Here is a 19,993-nt window from a genome sequence, read left to right on the forward strand (position 1 = left end):
TTGAACATTAAAGCATGTAAACATGTTTTAGTAGAAACCCAAAATACAAGTATAAACCTGAAAATGAGCATAATATATCCACTATTAAAAAGCGGGCGTGTTCACTCTCTTGTTCCCACAAATAAATACCTGCCATGTTTTAAAACAAAGAGGCCTTCAAAGAGAGAGAGTCTGTTCAAAGTGGTGACGTTGTTCCTGTCTTGTGGCATATGAAGGCGTTTCCTGAGTGCGTGTTGTGTTTGCAGATGGTGTGGGAGAACGGCTGCGTGGTCATCGTCATGCTGACGCCTCTCGTCGAGAGCGGGGTGAAGCAGTGCTACCACTACTGGCCCGACGAGGGATCCAACCTGTATCACATCTACGAGGTAAGACGACTCAGCATGAGCACAACTGCAACTTTCTGTCATTGGAATTTGCCTCTATGAAACATGTGTATGAAGTTTTTAAGATAAAAACATGAATATATGGCTCCCTGTCCTTTTTAAAGAGCTACATGGTATTTCAGGGGCTCTGATTGGATTAATCCGACGCCCCATAGATGTGATGACTGGTCGATTCTAGTCACATTCTGAAGGCAATATTATTTCTCTAACTTTGAATAATCATAGTACAAACTTGACTTCATCACTGCGATCAAGTAAACATTTCTAAAGCCTAAATCACAAAACATAAGAATATTTATCCCAAAAGATTATAATGGCCCAGGACAATATCCAATAAATGGCTGTAACTCACTGAGGAACAGGTGTATTTGCACCAAAACAAAATTCCCTGGTTGACTACAGAGTGCAACAAAACACAAGATTTTTTGATTGTGCATTTTTTTTTATGTCAAATATGCTCACACAAAGGTAAGAGACGATGGTGACTTTACACTGCACCAGAAAGAAAGGGTAGATTCCCCTGAATCATATGATGTATAACACTTGATACTGACTGAAAGAATAAGCTCAGAATTGGCAAAAATATAAAACTATGTCCAGGCGTTGATTGGCGTTAATGTCCTAAGCCTGTAATCTATCAATCTTGTCTTTGTATCTGAAAGAATGGGTTTTATTGTGACACATGCAACTCATAGTACTGCGTATGATTGTTGTATGCAGACTAGTAATTACTGATACGTTGGTTTTAGAGTCAGTTTTACTTTTACTTCTCTATTTAGTATAATGAATGTGATGTCTTGCACATGTCGTATATGTGTGTATTCATTGTACATGTGGTGTGTCCTTGCAGGTGAACCTGGTGTCCGAACACATCTGGTGCGACGATTTCCTGGTTCGTAGCTTCTATCTGAAGAACATGCAGACCAACGAGACACGAACCGTCACTCAGTTCCACTTCCTGACCTGGCTCAACCAGAACGTCCCGGAGACTAGCCGGACGCTCCTCGACTTCCGCAGGTAGGGCGCTCCTTTACAGGAAACTATAGACAATCATTCAAACTCAACGAAGACTTCTTGTTTTTCATGCAGTTACTTCTTGAAATCACTGAGGTGTTTTAGAGGGGAGGATTGTTCCCCTGTTTTTTTGTCTGATGGCCCTGTGCTGTTGTCCTTCACTGCTACCTCTGCTACCCATGGAGCCACCAAAGCTTCTCCAAGAAACCAACCAGTAGGAGCCGGTAATGCAACACATTCTCACTCCCAACTTGTCAAATACTGCCGGTCAGTGCCCCTACACTTCAAACTATGACGCTCTAGATTAGGGATATACTGATACCAGTATCGGGTATCGGGTCCGATACTGTGCTCATGTACTCGTACTCGCAAAACGGCTCCGATACAACGGCACCGATACCACTTTACAGCAGCGTGACGTTAACCTCTCGTCACCATCTTTTGGGTCTTCACGCTCCATCTCCCCGACGGTGCAGGCGAGACGGGCCCTCACTTTCATTGCGCCACGGGGTTTTGCTTGCACCCTCTGACTCGCGCGTGCATTAGACTCCTTGGTCCGTGTTTCAAGACGGGTTGGGTGGGTTGCCGACATCGCCACAGACCCCTGGCGCCTTTTACGTGGGCCGCGGCACAACGGTGTTGGGGCGCACTGAAGATAGTCCGCCACCTTCGCCCCGAGCCTTTCCAAGCCGACCTAGAGCTGGTCGCGGCGCACCGCCTCGTATGTGGGACTCCCCAGCCTGCCATGTGTCGATCACACCCTCCAGCTGGCTATATTGAGGTTCTTTTGGCACAGAGAAGTACTCGTATCGGTACTCGGTATCGGCGAGCACCCAAATGTAAGTACTTGTGCTCGGTCTGATAATAAGTGATATCGGTGCATCCCTACTCTAGATACCCTTCAAGTGTCAGTTTTGGACATGTCAGGGACGGCGTGTGAGTTTCTGCTTGTTGCAAGCACAGTGTCTTTTCAAAATAAACTTCCAACGTAGGTTTAGTTTTTAGGTTTACTTAAGCAACAAAAGTACTCGGTTAGGTTTAGGAAAAGATTGTTTCCTGTGGTTGGGGTTAAAATAGTACATGTGTTACGTAAAATAAGTCTTTTTGTTACAGTGACTGGGGTTAGTAACATACGGAAGTTACGTAACAAAACTACAGTAAAATAAGTCAACGTTGACTTGATTTTGCACATGACACGTACAGGAGTCTCCTGGGTGAAAGTCCAGTTTGACTCGTCCAACCTCCCCTCCCACCCTGCGCGGACTATCTCGCTCTTTAAACTACGTCAGCTGCTCTGCCCGTCTAATAATGAGGCGGGTGTGTTTACGTTGGAGTTGGTTGAAAGCCTGGTGCGTCCCACACAGACGCTAAAGGGTGCCTCGGTGCGTCGGTATCAGACGCCGAGGGGCACCGGCCAAGCTGCAGTGTTTGACGAGTTGAGAGTGAGAACAGGTTGGCTAGTGGAGCAATAAGGCTGTGATCCTTCACCAGCGTCCCAGCGCATACACTGCCTTTTTTTTCTTATAATGCACAAACAAAGTCAGAGGTGTTGCCATCGGCTATTTAACCGAGGCCTCTACATTGTGGCCGAGTGTGATTGACTGGGTCGATGCCACTCAGAGCGGTTTGCAATGTATTTTTCTGTACTGGCCGAGTGATAAAGACTTTTTAGGATTTTACTTAAAGAGTTTCTTGGAAGTCTTTTTCTTTTGAAGTGCTAAAGCCTTCTTCTAATGTTGATAGTAGAAGCATTGAGGTTTTAGAAGGCCTTAAGGGAACTTTTGTAAGCCTTTTTGAAAGAGGCCTTTGGAGGAAAAAATACACTTTGATAACAGGATTCATTTTCCAAAGCAAGAGGAGCACTTTGTGTGATGTTTTGAAAAAAGAACAAAAAGTCACTACAGTCTTTTTCCTCGAAAGAGCCCCATAACTCACGTTGTCTTTGCTTTGGTTGAACAAAACCAGCCTTCATATATAATGAAATCCACTTGTAGATAGAAAGACATAAGAACCATGTGATAGGAGCTGAAAAAAAATATGTAAATGTTGCACGTTTTATTCAAAGTCTCACTGATCTTTCATCTGTATCTATGAAAGATGTCACGTTCATTAACACAACTATTCTCGTTGGTTCGGCAGCCTACGCATATGTCCTGTGGTTGAGTTTCTTCTATGTATTCACTCCTCATCTAGCAAGAAGTCCATGTCCTCAGTTTCACTGAGGGTTGTTGAAAGCCAATGTGGAAAATGTAAGAAATTGTGAACTGAAATAGAAGATGAAAAGACAGGAAAGTGGGCACCACTAGTGTAAATTCAAACCTAGAAGGCCTGAAATGCACCGCAGTCGTCTTTAGTTTTTTATGTTTTACAGTTATGCTTTGCATGGTACAGTCTATGTGTGATGGTTGTGGACACACGGAGTGAAGGAGGTTAAATAGAAGGTCCTGGAGTTGTTTGCCCCCCCACCAAAACCACAAAGACTCACAGTGTAATAACTTCAAACCTCCCACTTCTCCAGGAGTTTTGACTGGTGACCCTGAGATGCAGGCAGAGCAATATCTATATACCCTCAAACATGCCGGGCATTTTCCAGTCGATAACAGAGTAATTCAGGATGCAATGAGGGAACTCTGCCGGAGTGATCCTTAATCTCCGGCGCCTTTATAGCCGCTCCCCTCCTTCGACCTCTTTTAAACTGATATACCGTATTGCCTATTAGGTGGGAGCCACCCCGGCCCCTTTTTCTCTGATTCACTGTGGATTTTCTCGAGCGATAGACCCCAACTCGGTTTTATATATAGGCCCCGGTGCTGCTGTGCTGCTGGCGCACATCAATTAGGTGAGATATCAAGAGTGAGAGCTTGTGGTCACAGCTATTATAAAAGGGTCTGGTGGGCGTCACCACCCACCATCAGTTAGGAAATATTGCCTTTACTCACAGGGCGGCGGGGTCAGGACACAATGAAGAAAGCGCAGAGGGAGAGATTTTTCACTTTTATTACCGCGGATATGGTACAATAACAACCTCCCCTCTTTTTTTGGTCTTTCCTTTTTTTTCCACCTCGATGGTTCGAGGAGGCCGGCGGATCTCTCCTTCTTTTATGCTCGGTGTCGGCATGTTTTTTTTTTTTTAACCTCACTCACAACTGACTGACTGAGCCGAAGCATTGCAAATCCCCTCCGTCCTTTCCCCCCTGTTTTACCAGCTAACTAGCGGTTGCCAGTGTCATTTTTGTGATGTTGCAGCTAGTAATATAAGCCCAGTTGCATAGTCACAAAAGTGATCATTGGAGACTGTGACTCTGCAACCAAAGGGGCCTCATGGACCCCCCCTCCTTACCCTTATACTCCTCTTCTCCCTTTCTTTCCCACTCCTTCATCTCTCTCCTCGCTGTGCCCAGTGACCTGAGATGACCTCTCTCCTTTTTTGCTTGCTCATGGTTTGCTTGACTGCCTCTGATCTCCTCCCACCTCCCCATGCCTCCCTTCCTCTCTTTGCTTTTGTCTTCCTCTCTCCCACCCTCTGTCTGTCTCTTCCTCTCTCTCTCTTATGTCCTTCTATCTGTCCCTCTTGATGATTTCTGACTTCTCCTCTGAGGATACATCCACACTAAAGAAAAGGCACGTTCGACTCTCCGTTTTGGCCTTTCGTCCACACTGAGCGAGTGCTTTTGGCACCTGAAAGAAGCTTTTCAAAAATGTTGCGTTGTGCACGGAAGAAATAGAGCTCAGCTACAGCTGGAGGCTTTGTGGCAGTGAGGATAAGAAAGCAACTATCTGTCACCTCTCACCTTCTCCGCGATCACTCATTTTAAATGTCAGTACACACAATACAGATGTTCGGAAAATTGTGATTGTGTCGGCAGTGCGGGAGTAAAATACAGCACATGCAAAACACCTGCAGGCATTGTTTTCTATATTATCCTGACACCTGCCAACCCGCGATGACTTCGCTGTCCTACATATTGCAGCGTTGATACCCATCGACTCTTCAGAAAAGCAGAATTTAAAGACATTATCTTCCTTTTTTTTTTTTTTTTTTTTTCACACGCACAGCTGCTGTAGAGATCCATTAGATAGACAGAAGACATTTTCTTATCAATTCGGCACAGGGGCGATTCTAGGACCAGACCTGTAGGGGGGCTCAGCCCCCTAACAAGAATGTGATGTGTAGTCAAGGGCATAGCTTTTGTTTCAACATTAGGGGAAATGTTGAGTGTTAAACACTTAATTTCCTGCATTCTAGTTCATTTTTATGTACAAATGTCTGCCTTTTCTGCATCAAGTTATGGTGGAAATGTTTTTACGTCTTAAAGGGACTGTTTGTTACTTCTTACACATATAAATCATTGTGGGTCGGTGTCCCATGCGCGCTCGCGTGTGGCTACGCTGTTCAGACTCAGACTCCAACACAAACTACACGGAAGCACCAAAACCTCTTGGTTGTATCTAGTGAAGCCCGTCTGTTAAACAGTGTTGGCCGCGGGCGGAGGACGCGGGGGAGACCGTAGCTTTGGTCTCCAGGACCGGAGTCTCTGCTGTACTCTGCTCCTCTGCCTGCCTGCCTTCACTCACACACCGCGCTCGTTCTCACTCACTCTCTCGCTCCACCTCTCACGTGCATGCGCGCACACTACATACTGCAGAAGAGTTAGTTTAGCTCTGAGAATATCTAGTGAATGGACGTTTGTGCAGAAATAAATGCTGCAGCTCCTCCAGACCAACAGAGGTTTCCAGTGTTGTTTCCTGCTGCTGAGTGGATAGACGGGGCTTCGGAGCGAGTAACGCTATCGTCTCCGGTGTCTCCCCTGTTCCTTCTGACTGCGGTCGGGAGGCTGAGGCAGGAAAAGCCAACACTAGGATCAGCAGTTGTGGCTCATCAACACATGTGGCCGTTGACTTAACGGCCACAGGTGTCGCTGTTAACAAGCAATTTCTGATTCTTACAAACAGTCCCTTTAACTTTGGAGCATTATTTAGCCTCCTTCCCGACAAGCTAACATGACATGGTTGATACTAATTCCTTAGGTTTTTATAATTTCATATTATACCAGCATCTTCACTCTAACTTTAAGACTGAGCCCGCTACAGCCTCTTAAAGACAGTAATGTCGGGCGGGATGGTCAGAGATCCCACGGGTCTCAGAGGGTTTGACACAGTGGGATGAAATTTATGGTAAAAAGAGTCTCTCTAAAGAGAGTCTAAAATCACCACTGATTTGGCACATATACTGTAGCTACCTTACCTTAACTACATTTAGTGTCTGTATTTGTTGTGTGTCACGTTTCATAAATGACCGTCACTCGCAAATTGCAGTTCCGTTTCCCAATCCTACAGGCTTCTCACCTGTTGATGTATGTATCCGCAAGTATCGTTTTAATTAGTGCAACACGTCAAAACTAACGACAGAAATCTGTTGAGAACGACCTGAAAACCTTTTCTTGTTTTAAACTGTAAACAGCCTTTTCCCTAATTAGCCGGTTGTGTGGGTGAAGCCTGAGTCTGTCAGTTTGTTTTTCCCTCTCTGTATCTCTCTCTCTCTTATTCTCACCATCCGTCTACCTCTTCATCCACTCCATCTATCGCTTTCTCTCTTTTGTCTCTCTCTCTTGAATCTTGCTTGAATCTCTCTTACGGGGCGTTTCCTTTGAATCCCACGTCCCTCTATACACCCCCGCCTGTTGGTGATTCCATGCCGGCTGTTTCCATGGTAACATCACTTTTAATTGTCTGCAGCGAGCTCTGACTTTTCAATTTTGGTGGGGTGGAGGATGAACATGGGTGGGGTTTTTCAGCGGAACGACTTCCTTTCTTCAGTTTTTTGGGATGCTCCTGCTTGTGTGGAAACCCTCTCACATCCTGCTGCCAACAAACGCATATATTGTCTAATCTAGCATAAGAGTTGTTTGTCGTAGAAATTCCTGAAAATATCAGTTTTGTCTTTTGTTACACATAACAGAAGCAGTTTTTGTTCTCGGTTAGGGCCGCTGACCGACAGTTATGTTACTCTGTTTCCTGTGGTTCATACATCAGAACTCGGTGCTGAATATACTGTAATTTGTTGAATCATCGTGGTTCTTCTAATTCAGTGCAAGCCTCTGCCACAGCTTCATGATCCTCTGAATTTGTGATCTTGATAATAGGAAATGTTTCACATTATTTTCATCTTCATCTGGATATTTTATGATTCAAATTCAGTAGCTCGTTTGAAAAAACGAGATGAAAAAGAAAATGTCCAAAACATTTCATATCTCAGTGTTAATAAATGCATAAACAAATTCATGGAACCGTCATAAAGTATTTATTTAAATCCTAACTCAAGGTCCACTTTCTAGCCTTTTCTAGACCTTTCAACCACATCTCATGGTCCTTCCTCAGTGGAGGCAGTTTGCTCCGTTCTCATCACGTGATCTGAGGATGACCTAATTGTCTTTAGTGCTTGGCCTAACTTGACACCAAATCTCATTGACATTTATTTGTTTTTTGAGATATTCTGCAGACTTGGAAACAAATCAAGATGTCCAAAAAAACACCTTAGCAGAGATGATCAATGTTTCAATAGACCCTTTGCACTTTGCAAACAATAATGAGGTACGTGTGTGTGCGCACAAAGTTTAGCAATGGAAGTACGGTCGAGTGCAAGAGCTTGTCGAGCCATGCGAGGGCATTAACCACCAGACATTACCAGGTGGCCCAATAGTCAGTGGCCAGATATATACACATATTTGGTGGAGAAACCTAGAGAGTAATGTTACACCAGTGAGAAATTACAAGCATACAAGTCACTAGATGCTTACAACCACGTTATCTGTGGTCGTGTACAGGACGTCAGATACCCTGACATAGACTCAGAGTTTTGAGTTTATTGCATTTAAAAATTGTCCCTACAAACACAAGCATTTTTGATCGCGTCCTCAGTCCAGTGGCAGTCAACACGTTTAATACCTTGTAGCCATAGACGCCGCCGGTGTTTCGGTTTAACGAGTGACCGTGTTAACTGGTGACTCAATGCGTCACCAGTGCACCGGTGCACCGGTGCACCAGTGCACCATGCGCATAAAAGCCTTCAATCAATTTTAAATCCATACTCATCTGTGTTTATTATCTACAGCAACCATTAAGTTACTATGAGCAACCACGGACGCATTCGGCTGAAAGTCACCAGTTAACTCAGCCACTCGTTAAACTGAAACACCGTGATCGTGATCCTGTTGGAATTTTGTAGAACTCGAGTGTTCACAGCGTTCAGTGTCATTTGCAAACGTAGTAGTTTTAAAGGTCCCATATTGTGCTCATTTTCAGGTTCATACTTATATTTTGTGTTTCTAATAGAACATGTTTAAATGCTTTAACTTTCAAAAAACACTTTATTTTCCTCATACTATCTGCCTGAATATGCCTGTATTCACCCTCTGTCTGAAACGCTCCGTTTTAGTGCATTTCAGTGGAATTATAATGGAATTGCAATGGAATTGCGTTGCTAGGCAACAGCTTGGGTCCATGTTTACTTCCTGTCAGCTGATGTTATTTACATACACTGCAACAGGAAATAAATTGGGACACATTTAGAATGTTTCCGCTTAAAACCGTGTAATGGTCTAAATATTGTAGATTTGTGACATCACAAATGGACAAACGCTCAATTTCTGAATACGGGCTGTGTGTGTTTCTCCGTATATTGAGCGTTTTGATAGTTTAACAGTATTTATAAAGCACTTAAACCTGCTTTATAATGTAAAAGACCTGAAAATCTCACTTTTTACTATATGGGACCTTTAAGCCCAACCATGTAGTTCTTTCCTAAATCTTACTATAGTGGTTTTATTATCAAATCCTAAAGTGATGCCAAGGGTAACTATAGTGGTTTTGATGCCAAAAATAGCGTGACACCAAGGTGCGTGACAAAGCTGCAGTATGTGACGAGTCGGGATGAGCATGTGTTGGACAACCGAACATGCAACAACCAGATATGTTGATGCTCGTAAGTGTTTCGATTCAATGTTTAAAGTTTGCTAACTCGTCTGAATGGCTGGGGCTAAACGCCACTTCTATTGCCAACATGTGCGCGCATATATTTATTTATTTAATGTCATTGGCTGTAAAAGGGTCTATAAAATAAGGCTTGGGAAAAATGTTTTGAAATGTGGAAAAAGCTCTTTGAAATGAAGATTCAAGCCCACAAACGGCCCAAAATTCCCTGTAAAGCTAAACGACCGTGGAAAGTTCCAGTTCAAGGAAGGAAAAAGTGAAGCACCAACACTGCAGGTCTGAGTGATGCATTATGGATTACACACACACATACCGTGCCTTTACATAATATGTTCCTCCTGCTGAATATTGTTATTCAGAGTTATCACCATGAAATAGAATCAGAGATGATTTCCAGCTGGGATCAAACTCACGGCCCTCTCCGCTTCTTGCTCAGATAGAAGCTGGATGTTTGTGTAGATCCACCGGCTGCTGTGCATTTTGATGAACAAGATGTTGAGTTTTTACCACAATTTCTAAAAAAGGGATGTGCCATTCTCAACGCATATCAACTTTGAGGCGTCTCTCAACGTCTCAATGCATCTATGAAAGAAACATGAATGCAAATCTATCTCGTCTGCTGTGGAATATTAAGATACAGCGACGAGATGGTTTTCATTCTTTAAAAATCATGGTATTTGTGTCAAGTGACTTTCAGTTGTGCAACTTCAAGACCAATCAATAACAAAATAAGATATGAGCACTAGTAAGAAAAGCTCTCGTTTCTTCATCTCAGGATACAGTTTGGAAGCAAGTGGTTTCCATCAATCCAGTTAATACATAGTTCTTAAAAACTTGTGGTATTTTAATAAACTATTGTGAGCCGCTCGGACTGATTGTGCTGTTGCTTTACAGCACCAAACAGGAAGGGACAAAAATGACAGAAGGAAAATAAATAATCACTCTCAACATGTCCATTCTTGATAGTAAAACCACAGAAGAAACGTTTGGCCAAAAACAAAGAAAGAAAGAAAAACAAAAGTTTTTGCATTCGGTCAGAGCAAGTGACCAAGTACAACGAGCAACCGGTATTGAAAGTTATGTGGTATAATAATAAGTAGTGAGAAAGTCTACTAAGGGTATTTGGGAGGGTCAAACAAACCCAGGACTTTCACTCAGGAGATGAACAGGAGTTTGCGTAAGGGATAATGTACAGCTAGCAGGTGTTGTGAAAGAATCCCCGACAGAGTGATGCTGCTGGTCTCTCATCGCCTGAAGGGGATTCTTTCACAACAATGACCTGCTAGCTGTACATTATCACGCTTATTACACGGCTACTTACTGAAGAAATCAATATTTTGACACAAAAACGGTCCTCCAGAGTCCGACATCAGAACTGCGCCCATAGCAACGGTCTGTTATACATAGCAACGGTCTGTTATACATAGCAACGGTCTGCTATACATAGCAACGGTCTGTTATACATAGCAATGGTCTGTTATATATAGCAACGGTCTGTTATACATAGCAATGGTCTGTTATACATAGCAACGGTCTGCTATACATAGCAACGGTCTGTTATAAAAAAAAATTTACAGACCGCAGAACGCCGTGATTGACCAATCAGAATTGAGTATTCAACACAGCCGTGTAATAAATAACGTTATTACACTTGTTACGTAACATGACATAAGAAAATCATGGTAAAAATACGGGTGTTTTTTTTTTTGTAGTTACGTTGATACGCTTGTTAGGTAATGTTACGTAAGACAGTCCGGTTGTTATTTATTTGCAGTAGTTACGTTGTTACCGTTGTTACGTTATTATTTTAACACAAACCATGAACTGTTTTCTAACTTTAACCAAGTAGTTTGGTTGCCTAAACCTAACCAATCATTTCACAACGTTAACCACGTGGCGTTGTGCGTTTCTACAGGCGTGGTACGATATGAAACGTATTTACGAAACATATTTTTGGTTCAGAAACATTCACATTCAACATATCCCGTGGTTTTGCAGAAACGTACAATGCCACCAATTTTTTTCTGGCGACTGGGTTAAAATGATAAAGGTGTGGTAGTGGTATGGGCCAAACGGTGAACCGTAGGCCACAATACTCATATATTAACATTAAAAAAGGGATTTAAAAGAAAACAACAACACAAATTTCGAAAATAGTTTTGTGATGACCACAAAGTCGTGCAGCTACAACCAACTTAATGAGAATTATGTCAGTCCTAAGAAACATTGTTGTCTATTTTTATCTAATAAAAATGTGTATTAACAGCGTTCTGCATGCTGTTCTGTGTGATTATTATTCCTAAGATCACAGATACATAATGTACCGACTGTGTGTGTGTGTGTTTCTGTACCTGTGATGTTAACACTGAGCTTGTTTTTCTGTTCTCTGTTTTTTTACAGAAAAGTTAACAAGTGCTACCGGGGACGCTCGTGTCCTATCATAGTCCACTGCAGGCAAGTATAAGAACAACTAAAGCACTCTGTATTTACTGTTCATTTGTTTAAATGTGTCTAGCTTACATTCAGGGCTATAAAATGTTTGTCGCGACAGAGATGGGATTCTTTTTAACGTCGTTAACGAGCAAACAAGCAGACAAACAGCCCTTTTACTGATACATGACTTGCTCAGATGATTCGAAGCCGAGGTCCCTTGTGGTTTCCGTTATCCTAACCGCAGTACCATTTCATTTCTCACGAGCTCTCGTGTCACCAGTCGGCGTGTGCGGGGGACGACAAACATTTTATATGAGAAATTAGCCAAAAAAAAGTTGTGATTTAATTTGACAAACTGTCCACGGAGGAGGGGAACTTTTAATTGGAGGCACTTCAGAAGTTGCCAGAAGTGTGTGTGTGTGTTCTCACATCTGCATACCCCCACCACCTGAGGAAAGAACTCCAGACAACTGAGACATAATTAAATCTGTATTTAACAGAAATATATCTGCCACAGTGTTTTTTTGTGTGGAAACATCCTGCAATGATTTGATTAGAGAGAAAAAAGTAACTTCCACAACAGATAGCCGTTATTTCTGTCTGCTCGCTCCTCCACTAAGTGATCTATTATTTAATATGGTGTAATGGCTCTTCCAGGGTGATGAAACTGTACGTTTCTCTGCTAAGCTGCCAGACTGAGAACGAAACCTGTCTTTATGGAATACCAGCCACAGCAGTTGGATTTGACATGAAGCAAATCATTGCATGCTTTATTGGTGTTTATTCACCACAAACAGCCAATGTACCAACTGACCAGCTAATGTACAATCTAAGCAACGCCCGTTAGATCTAAGAGCTCCCCACAAATGTACACTTCTTGTCACAAACCCTCTCATGTTTCTCGCGTCACCTATGTGCACTCATCAAATTGAGTCATAGCTTCAGAAAATGGCATGAATTAAGTAATCAATTAAAAAATTGAGTAATCTCAAGATTCTTTTCATAAAGAGCAGGTCTAGAGCGTACGCTATAATGTAGAGACCCAACAGGAGAGCCCCCAGGAGCATGCACTAGGTGCGACCTTTAACGGCTAGAAACCTTGGACACAGCCCGGCTCTGGGTGGGCGGCCATCTGCATTGACCAAGTACTTGGTTAGGCTTAGGAAAGAAAACTATACTTGGTTAGGTTTTGGAAAAGATTGTGGTTTGGGTTACAATAAGTACGTTTTTTGTTACATAATAAAACTACAGTAAAATAAGTCAACGTTGACTTGGCTTTCTCCCGGGTGATAGTCCTGTTTTTGTTTGAGCCAACCGTCCACCACCCTGACCTCCTCCCTAAGTGGACTTTCTTGCTCATTATACAACGTCAGTGGCTCTGAGCATCTGATAATGACATGGATGGGTTTACATTGGAGTTAGTTTAAAGCCCGGTGCGTCTCGTACAGATGCTAAAGGGTGCCTCGGAGCTGAGAACGGGTCGTGATGAAATGATTGATACCAAAGTCATTTCTGTGCATGCCAATGCTTAACACTTATATACTGTACTTCTGGATGATTATCGAAACATATAGAGCTCCAAAATGCCCTGTACACGCAGGCAGGTGTTTTTAAACTATTCTGTTTGCCAGTGTGGAAAAAAAACGTTTTATGCCAGTCTCCCAGTTTTAACTCCCAATTTCTGACAGCGTCAGACGTGTTTGAGGGAACTACAAAAGTATCCAAACCTGTGTGCAAAATGGCTGCAATGGCTTCTCTGTTGGCAGTTTTTTGGGGTAATAAACAGCAATGAACCTACTTTGTGGAGTTGTTCTCCGTAGATCTGTGTCCTTTGAAAATGTGCCACTTAGTTTAATGAGGAGTCCGAGATTCCGTTGTGTTTAGATGCTTATTAAGGCATTTGCAACTGTTTTTGTTTTTTTTTTTATCATGCCTTGTGCCCTTTCTAATGTCAGGCACCAGGCCTGGAGCGCAGAACAATACTCTCACTCATAACCTCTGATTCGGACCAATCCAAACTCATTCCTGAACCCAACCGGCCAATCATGTGTGAAGAAGACGTTAGTAATGAAAGAATGGAGAACCTCTATTCATCCTGCACACTTTCACTTAGAGCTTTGTGTCAAAGCCGACTGAGCCCGGCCATTAATCAGCCTGATGTATACAGAGAGTAGAGCGAGGCAGTCAGGAGGAGAAGTGAGCGAGCAGACGAGTGCAGACGCAGATATTCTATAATCAACTTCTCTGTCGCTCTTTATTTGACTTTGTCTTTTTTTTCTTTCTTTTTTACCATTTCTCTCTCTTCTTCAAATCTCTCTTTTTTCTGTCTTCTGTTTCTTTTTCTTTTCCTTCCCTCTCTCCGCCTCGCTTTCCCTCTCTCCGTCTCTCATTTTAAATAGAGTGAGAGAAGGCAGCAGACATCTTGACGTGTTTACTCACAGCCCTCCGGCTTCTGCTGACACACACACACACACACACACACACACACACACACACACACATCACATATCTTTGATCGCCTTGTAATGATCCTGGCGAGGTGCAGCAATACGACAGATCTAATCACGCTATAATAACCTGTATGACACACACACACACACAACTGAGACACACAAACTACCTGAGATCAGAGTGATAGTAGTATCTGTTTGAGCACACACACACACACACACACACTGTGATACTACAGTGGTACTGCTCAATTACTGCCACCGGGTGTGTTGGAGTATACAGCTGTGTGTATGTGTGTGTGTGTGGGCTTTCAGAAAATAACCAAGGCCCTAGTGAAAATGAAATATTCAGGAAGTATGGACGCATGCCAGCTACCACACACACACTTACACTTGAGTTTGCTGGATTACACAGCAGCCCATGAAATAGACCGGTCGGGGTGCAGACATCAATTTTCAACACTTGAAATAAATCTAGGATACAAAATATTCCCTCCTCATACATTACAGAGTAATTCTGTTTTTTGATTCAGTTTGTTTAGAATCAAAGAACATGCATTTATGTCTGTGTCGAACAAAAAACAAATATGTAGCGTTGCTGTTTATATTTTGATGTTAATTCCTGACCAAAATAAAACCTGCTTCATCCTTTCTGTTCCATAATTGTACGCCTTTGAAGTCGTTTATCCCCTTGAAATAGCATTAGAAGACTCATAAACCTTCAACGTATTAAATCTCTCCGACTGCCGTTCACCTGCTTAACACTGGAGGAAGGTTACATCTGTCTCCACTCCAGAAATATAACCCTAATAACATGAATAGAAGTTGCGTTGTTTATAGTAAATCTGTGGGTGTGTGTTATTCACATGTTATAACTCTACTGTGAGCAGCAGTGGGACGCGCTGACTGTTTTTTTTAAATGCCTGTTAACGCTAAAGATTGAATCATTTCACAGTCTTATTTGAATTTGCATCAGCAGCCACAGAGAGAACATTGATTTGTCCTCGTCTGGGTAACAGTAAATGAATAAAGGTCAACGTGATGGAAGATCATGGCAAGAAAACCAAACTGTAACTGTAGCTTTGGTTTTGCTGATGGTGTCAGAATAAAAACAAAAGCAGCAGCTGAGCAGGTTCACTGTTTTTTGCTTGGAGTTTATGAATTTAATGCATAAAAGATCTAATACAGATTTGATAAGAAATAAGGAAAACAATGTCTGGTTGGTTAGTTGCAGCAACGACATTAAAACATCTCACAAATCCATTTTTTTTTTTCAGAAATCATCTTTTTTTTTTTTATCTCTGCTGTGTCACCAAATCTGCAGTGTGCACGTTTACCTTTATGACAGTTTATACTTTAGTGAAAAGCAACTACAGTAGATTAATTCTGCTGCTTCAGGTCTTAATATTTTATGCGATAAAAACACGATATATAGAAAAGCTGCGATGTGTAAAATTAGAATGAAACACATTAACTGAAGACAAGAAATAATCTCACAAACTGTTTCATTTGATTAATACTTCTCTCTCTCTCTCTCTCTCTCCTCCTTTCTGTGTCTTGGTCTCTCGCCCATTCGTGCAGTGACGGAGCGGGAAGAAGTGGGACCTACGTCCTGATCGACATGGTCCTCAACAAGATGGCTAAAGGTGGGTGTTTTCTTTTATTCCCTCCCCCCACACACACACACACACACAGACACACGCCTCTCTCCTTCCTCATTGTCTATGTGGAGAGGTGTTACCACGGCAACACCCCCCCTCCCTATAACCATTTAAATTGCACAGAGGAAACAAAAAACACTGCTGTGAAAATATTACCACTATTATCTTTTTTTATATAAAGTTGGATGATTGCATTAAAAATAATGATATTTAATTAGATAATTACAGTGATTAGTAGGTAAATACAATATTTTCCATTAACACAAAACAGTCACGGTTGCCTCTGAGCCAGAGAAAAACTAACACTGATTTGTTTTCGTTTAATTACGGCAAATTAATATCAGTTTCATTATCTCAGTTGATGCCTCTTTGGCACCATACTGCAGGTTGTTTCTCTCCTGTCATGCCAATAAAACACATTTAAACTCCAAAGGAAGGAGAAGTGTGACGTCCGTTGGCATGATGAGGAAAAGAGAGATAAAGGGAGGGAAGGATAACAGCTGGAACAACTGGTGGAAAAGTTTTCAAGTAGTATCTTCCAACTTTTAAAGTCTACAAACTGATTTAAATGAAGCACAGTTGACCTTGAACACTTTATTTGAAGTGTCAGCAGGACTCACAGCCAGTGCATTTGAAGCACATTGTGAGTGCATGATAATTACTATAATTAGAGCATGATATAATAAACACAGTGTAGTAATTATGTAGGAGACTGAATATTTAATGGGGCGGTTCATGACATTAAATTAAGTGTCAGATTGCTTTTTTTGGGAACAAGTGACTTTTACTTCTTCAGTTTATGTAACTCATATTTACAGACGAGCCTTCCTTAGTGCTACTGTATACATTCACATTATTCTCACGTCTCAGTGCCTGAAGAAAAACCTCTCCTACCACCACACATAGTCTGTGTCTGCAAATTAGAAGTCCCCTCATAGAGTGTGGAGTTCAATGCGCATTGCTTTTCAGTCGATTTGTTTCTATTTAGTTGTCTGAAGAAGAGGTTGATGGGTGTTTTTTTTAATAAATAAAGATGAATTACTATTTAGGACAAGTAGTGAAGTAACTTTCCCTAACATGATTAGTGGAAAAGGACTACAGGCTTCAGTATAAAGTTAAGATGGTGAAATAAGATCATTATTTAGTTTTTATAAATAAAGAGAATAAAGTCAGATGTTTCAAAAAATGTTTGATTTCTGATGAGGATTTGATTTATTTCTCATTTTTACACTATTTCTTATTTTGATTTTCAATTTTCGACTCTTTGCAAGTGTGTGTGCGTGTGCGTGTGCGTGTGCGTGTGCGTGTGTGTGTGTGTAAAGTGTCCCACGGTGGTGCTGCTGTAGCAGAACGAGCTCCTGGGTTTTTAATTCCAGATCAAAGGGTCAGTCGGGGCATCAGGGGCCTTTGATCGGGGGACCCAAGGCCCCTCCTCAGCACCCAGGGCCCGGGGAGAGAAGGCCGGGCTGGATGGGAGTTGATGGATGTGAGGGTGTGTGTGTGTGGGGGGGGGGTCCTCTGTACCCCTCTGTGTCCTGAATCCTAAATTTACTCAAAAAAGAAGAGTTCTCAACATCGATTTTTTTCCATCCAGCCCAGTTCCAAAACTCATCATCTGTCTGGAAAATAGTAAATTAAAGTTGCCAACTTTATGATGTCTAGTTTCATTGTATTTTTTTAAATTATTATTATTTCAACAAAAACTTGTTTTTCTACAAGCCTACTTCACTAGCTAGGCTGCCCCAAAAGGCATCCATCGTGACTTATCTTTTTAATCTTAATTTCAAGCTGGTAAAACCAGAGCTGTATGTTTGGCTCTACATTTATTAAGGATCTTTATATTTGTGAATAAGGCTGATAAAAGACTAAAAAAACCTTCATGTTGTACTCTGAGATATAAATAAACAGATGAACTCTCTCTTTGTCAATGAGAGATGGACGTCCATTTGAACAGGAAAACACATGATGAAAACGGACCAGGATCAGGATGTGTTTGAGGTTTATTGTGAGGATCAGAGTGGATTTCAGCACCTATAACTCAGAGTGAAATCTCTGTTAGAGCATCGATGTTGACAGAAAAGTTTTCATGGAAAGAAACAAAGCTTTGTTTTTTAGTCTTCACAGCTCTCTTTATATTTTATCTAATTGCCTTTGAAGAGGTTTCATGAACCCAAGGCATTGAGGGATCTCTGCTCAAGCTCACAGAGGAACATGTAACCCTTCAGGTTAAAACATGAAAATCTCTCAAAAGTGGAGTTAGGAGAATCTCACCCGACAGCGGTGACATGAGGCGTTGTGTTTGGGAGTTTTCTTTGCTTTGTTAGTTTCAACATGCATTATTTATGATTCACTCTTTCATTCCTTTGGTCTGCTCAGGAAAGTGGTGATGGTGATGATGATGATGATCATCATCAAGTCATTCTACCATAGTTTGTTCACATTTCAGCTAAACATATTTTACTTGTCAGTTTTCTGCTGCTTTTTAATTCTACTACTTTGTAGATAAATTTTTTACTTACAAAACCTATGATCATCTTCAAAAATCATGATTTGTAAAAAGTACCCGACAGTAAAGAAGTCACAATTAGCTCTAGTTTGACCTGAGACAAGATCCAAATGCTGCTTGCATCAATAATAATAATAATAATCCAATGCTATAAGGGCAGAAATATCAAAGATGTGAAACAGTGTTGCCAGGATTAGTTGGGTTCTAATATTCCATATACAGAGTAGTCTATTACTATAACCCTCAGCTTAGGTACAATATGCTGATAATACTTCCCAACTTTTACTAAAATTAGTATTTCTAATAAATTGTCAAAATCATGCAGCAGTGGCCGAAATATCCTGACATTTAGTTCCTATATGAATCAAGCTAAAAAAAACACTCATAATGCAATTTAGAAGCATCCTTTGTTAATCAATCCATAAAAGTCTCTCAAACTCCACAACCCCAATATGTAACGCAGGCTTTCTGTTAAAACTTGTCTCCAAATAACCCTGACAACATCATATATTGTCATACATGACAAAGCGCCTTCAGAGCAACGTGATCTCATCCCTACTGGTCATATTTTGCTGCTTGGGCAGAAGCTTTTTGCGTAGTATCTTGACGCACAACGTTATTGTTGTGAAACAGTCGTGGTTAACATTGTAAAATGTGGTTAACGTTGTGAAACAGTCGCGGTTAACATTGTAACATGTAGTTAACGTTGTGGAACAGTCGCGGTTAACATTGTAACATGTGGTTAACGTTGTGAAACAGTCGCGGTTAACATTGTAACATGTGGTTAACGTTGTGAAACAGTCGCGGTTAACATTGTAACATGTGGTTAACGTTGTGAAACAGTCGCGGTTAACATTGTAACATGTGGTTAACGTTGTGAAACAGTCGCGGTTAACATTGTAACATGTGGTTAACGTTGTGAAACAGTCGTGGTTAACATTGTAACATGTGGTTAACGTTGTGAAACAGTCGTGGTTAACATTGTAACATGTAGTTATTGTTGTGAAACAGTCACGGTTAACATTGTAACATTTGGTTAACGTTGTGAAACAGTCGCGGTTAACATTGTAACATGTGGTTAACGTTGTGAAACAGTCGTGGTTAACATTGTAACATGTAGTTATTGTTGTGAAACAGTCGCGGTTAACATTGTAACGTGGTTATTGTCGTGAAACAGTGGCGTTTAGGTTTAAGCAACAAAACTTGGTTAGGGTTAGAAAAAAACATTATGGTTTGACTTAAATTAACTATGCTTGTAATGTTACTTAAGCTGTGAGCATAATGTCATGTGACTCAGTGACTTAGTGTCACGTGACGTCTTAAAAAAAATCACTCAACTCTTGGTTTCACACAGGACACAAATGCCAGTCCCCTGAGTAAAAGTCCTGCCTCCCGCCCTTATGGGACATACTACTTCATCCGTTGCTCTGAGCGTCTAATAACTCCATCGATGGGTTTACATTGGAATTATTTGAAAGCCTGATGTGTGATAAAGGGTGCCTCGTGCACATCGAGACGCCGAGGGCCACTGCCCAAGCGTCGACATTTGACACCCTG

General features: G+C 41.5%; 1 protein-coding gene across 1 annotated transcript in view; it reads left to right on the forward strand.

Moving 5' to 3' along the window:
- Positions 1-19,993, forward strand: part of LOC141777748 (receptor-type tyrosine-protein phosphatase N2-like) — a 284,709-nt gene that overhangs the window by 253,436 nt on the left and 11,280 nt on the right. Inside the window, exons 18-21 of the mRNA XM_074652276.1 lie at positions 246-365; positions 1,234-1,400; positions 11,787-11,840; positions 15,851-15,915. Coding sequence (XP_074508377.1) covers positions 246-365; positions 1,234-1,400; positions 11,787-11,840; positions 15,851-15,915 — 406 coding nt within the window. The remainder of the gene's footprint in view (positions 1-245; positions 366-1,233; positions 1,401-11,786; positions 11,841-15,850; positions 15,916-19,993) is intronic.

This window comes from Sebastes fasciatus, chromosome 11, assembly GCF_043250625.1.
Source record: "Sebastes fasciatus isolate fSebFas1 chromosome 11, fSebFas1.pri, whole genome shotgun sequence".
In the NCBI taxonomy this organism is placed as follows: domain Eukaryota; kingdom Metazoa; phylum Chordata; class Actinopteri; order Perciformes; family Sebastidae; genus Sebastes; species Sebastes fasciatus.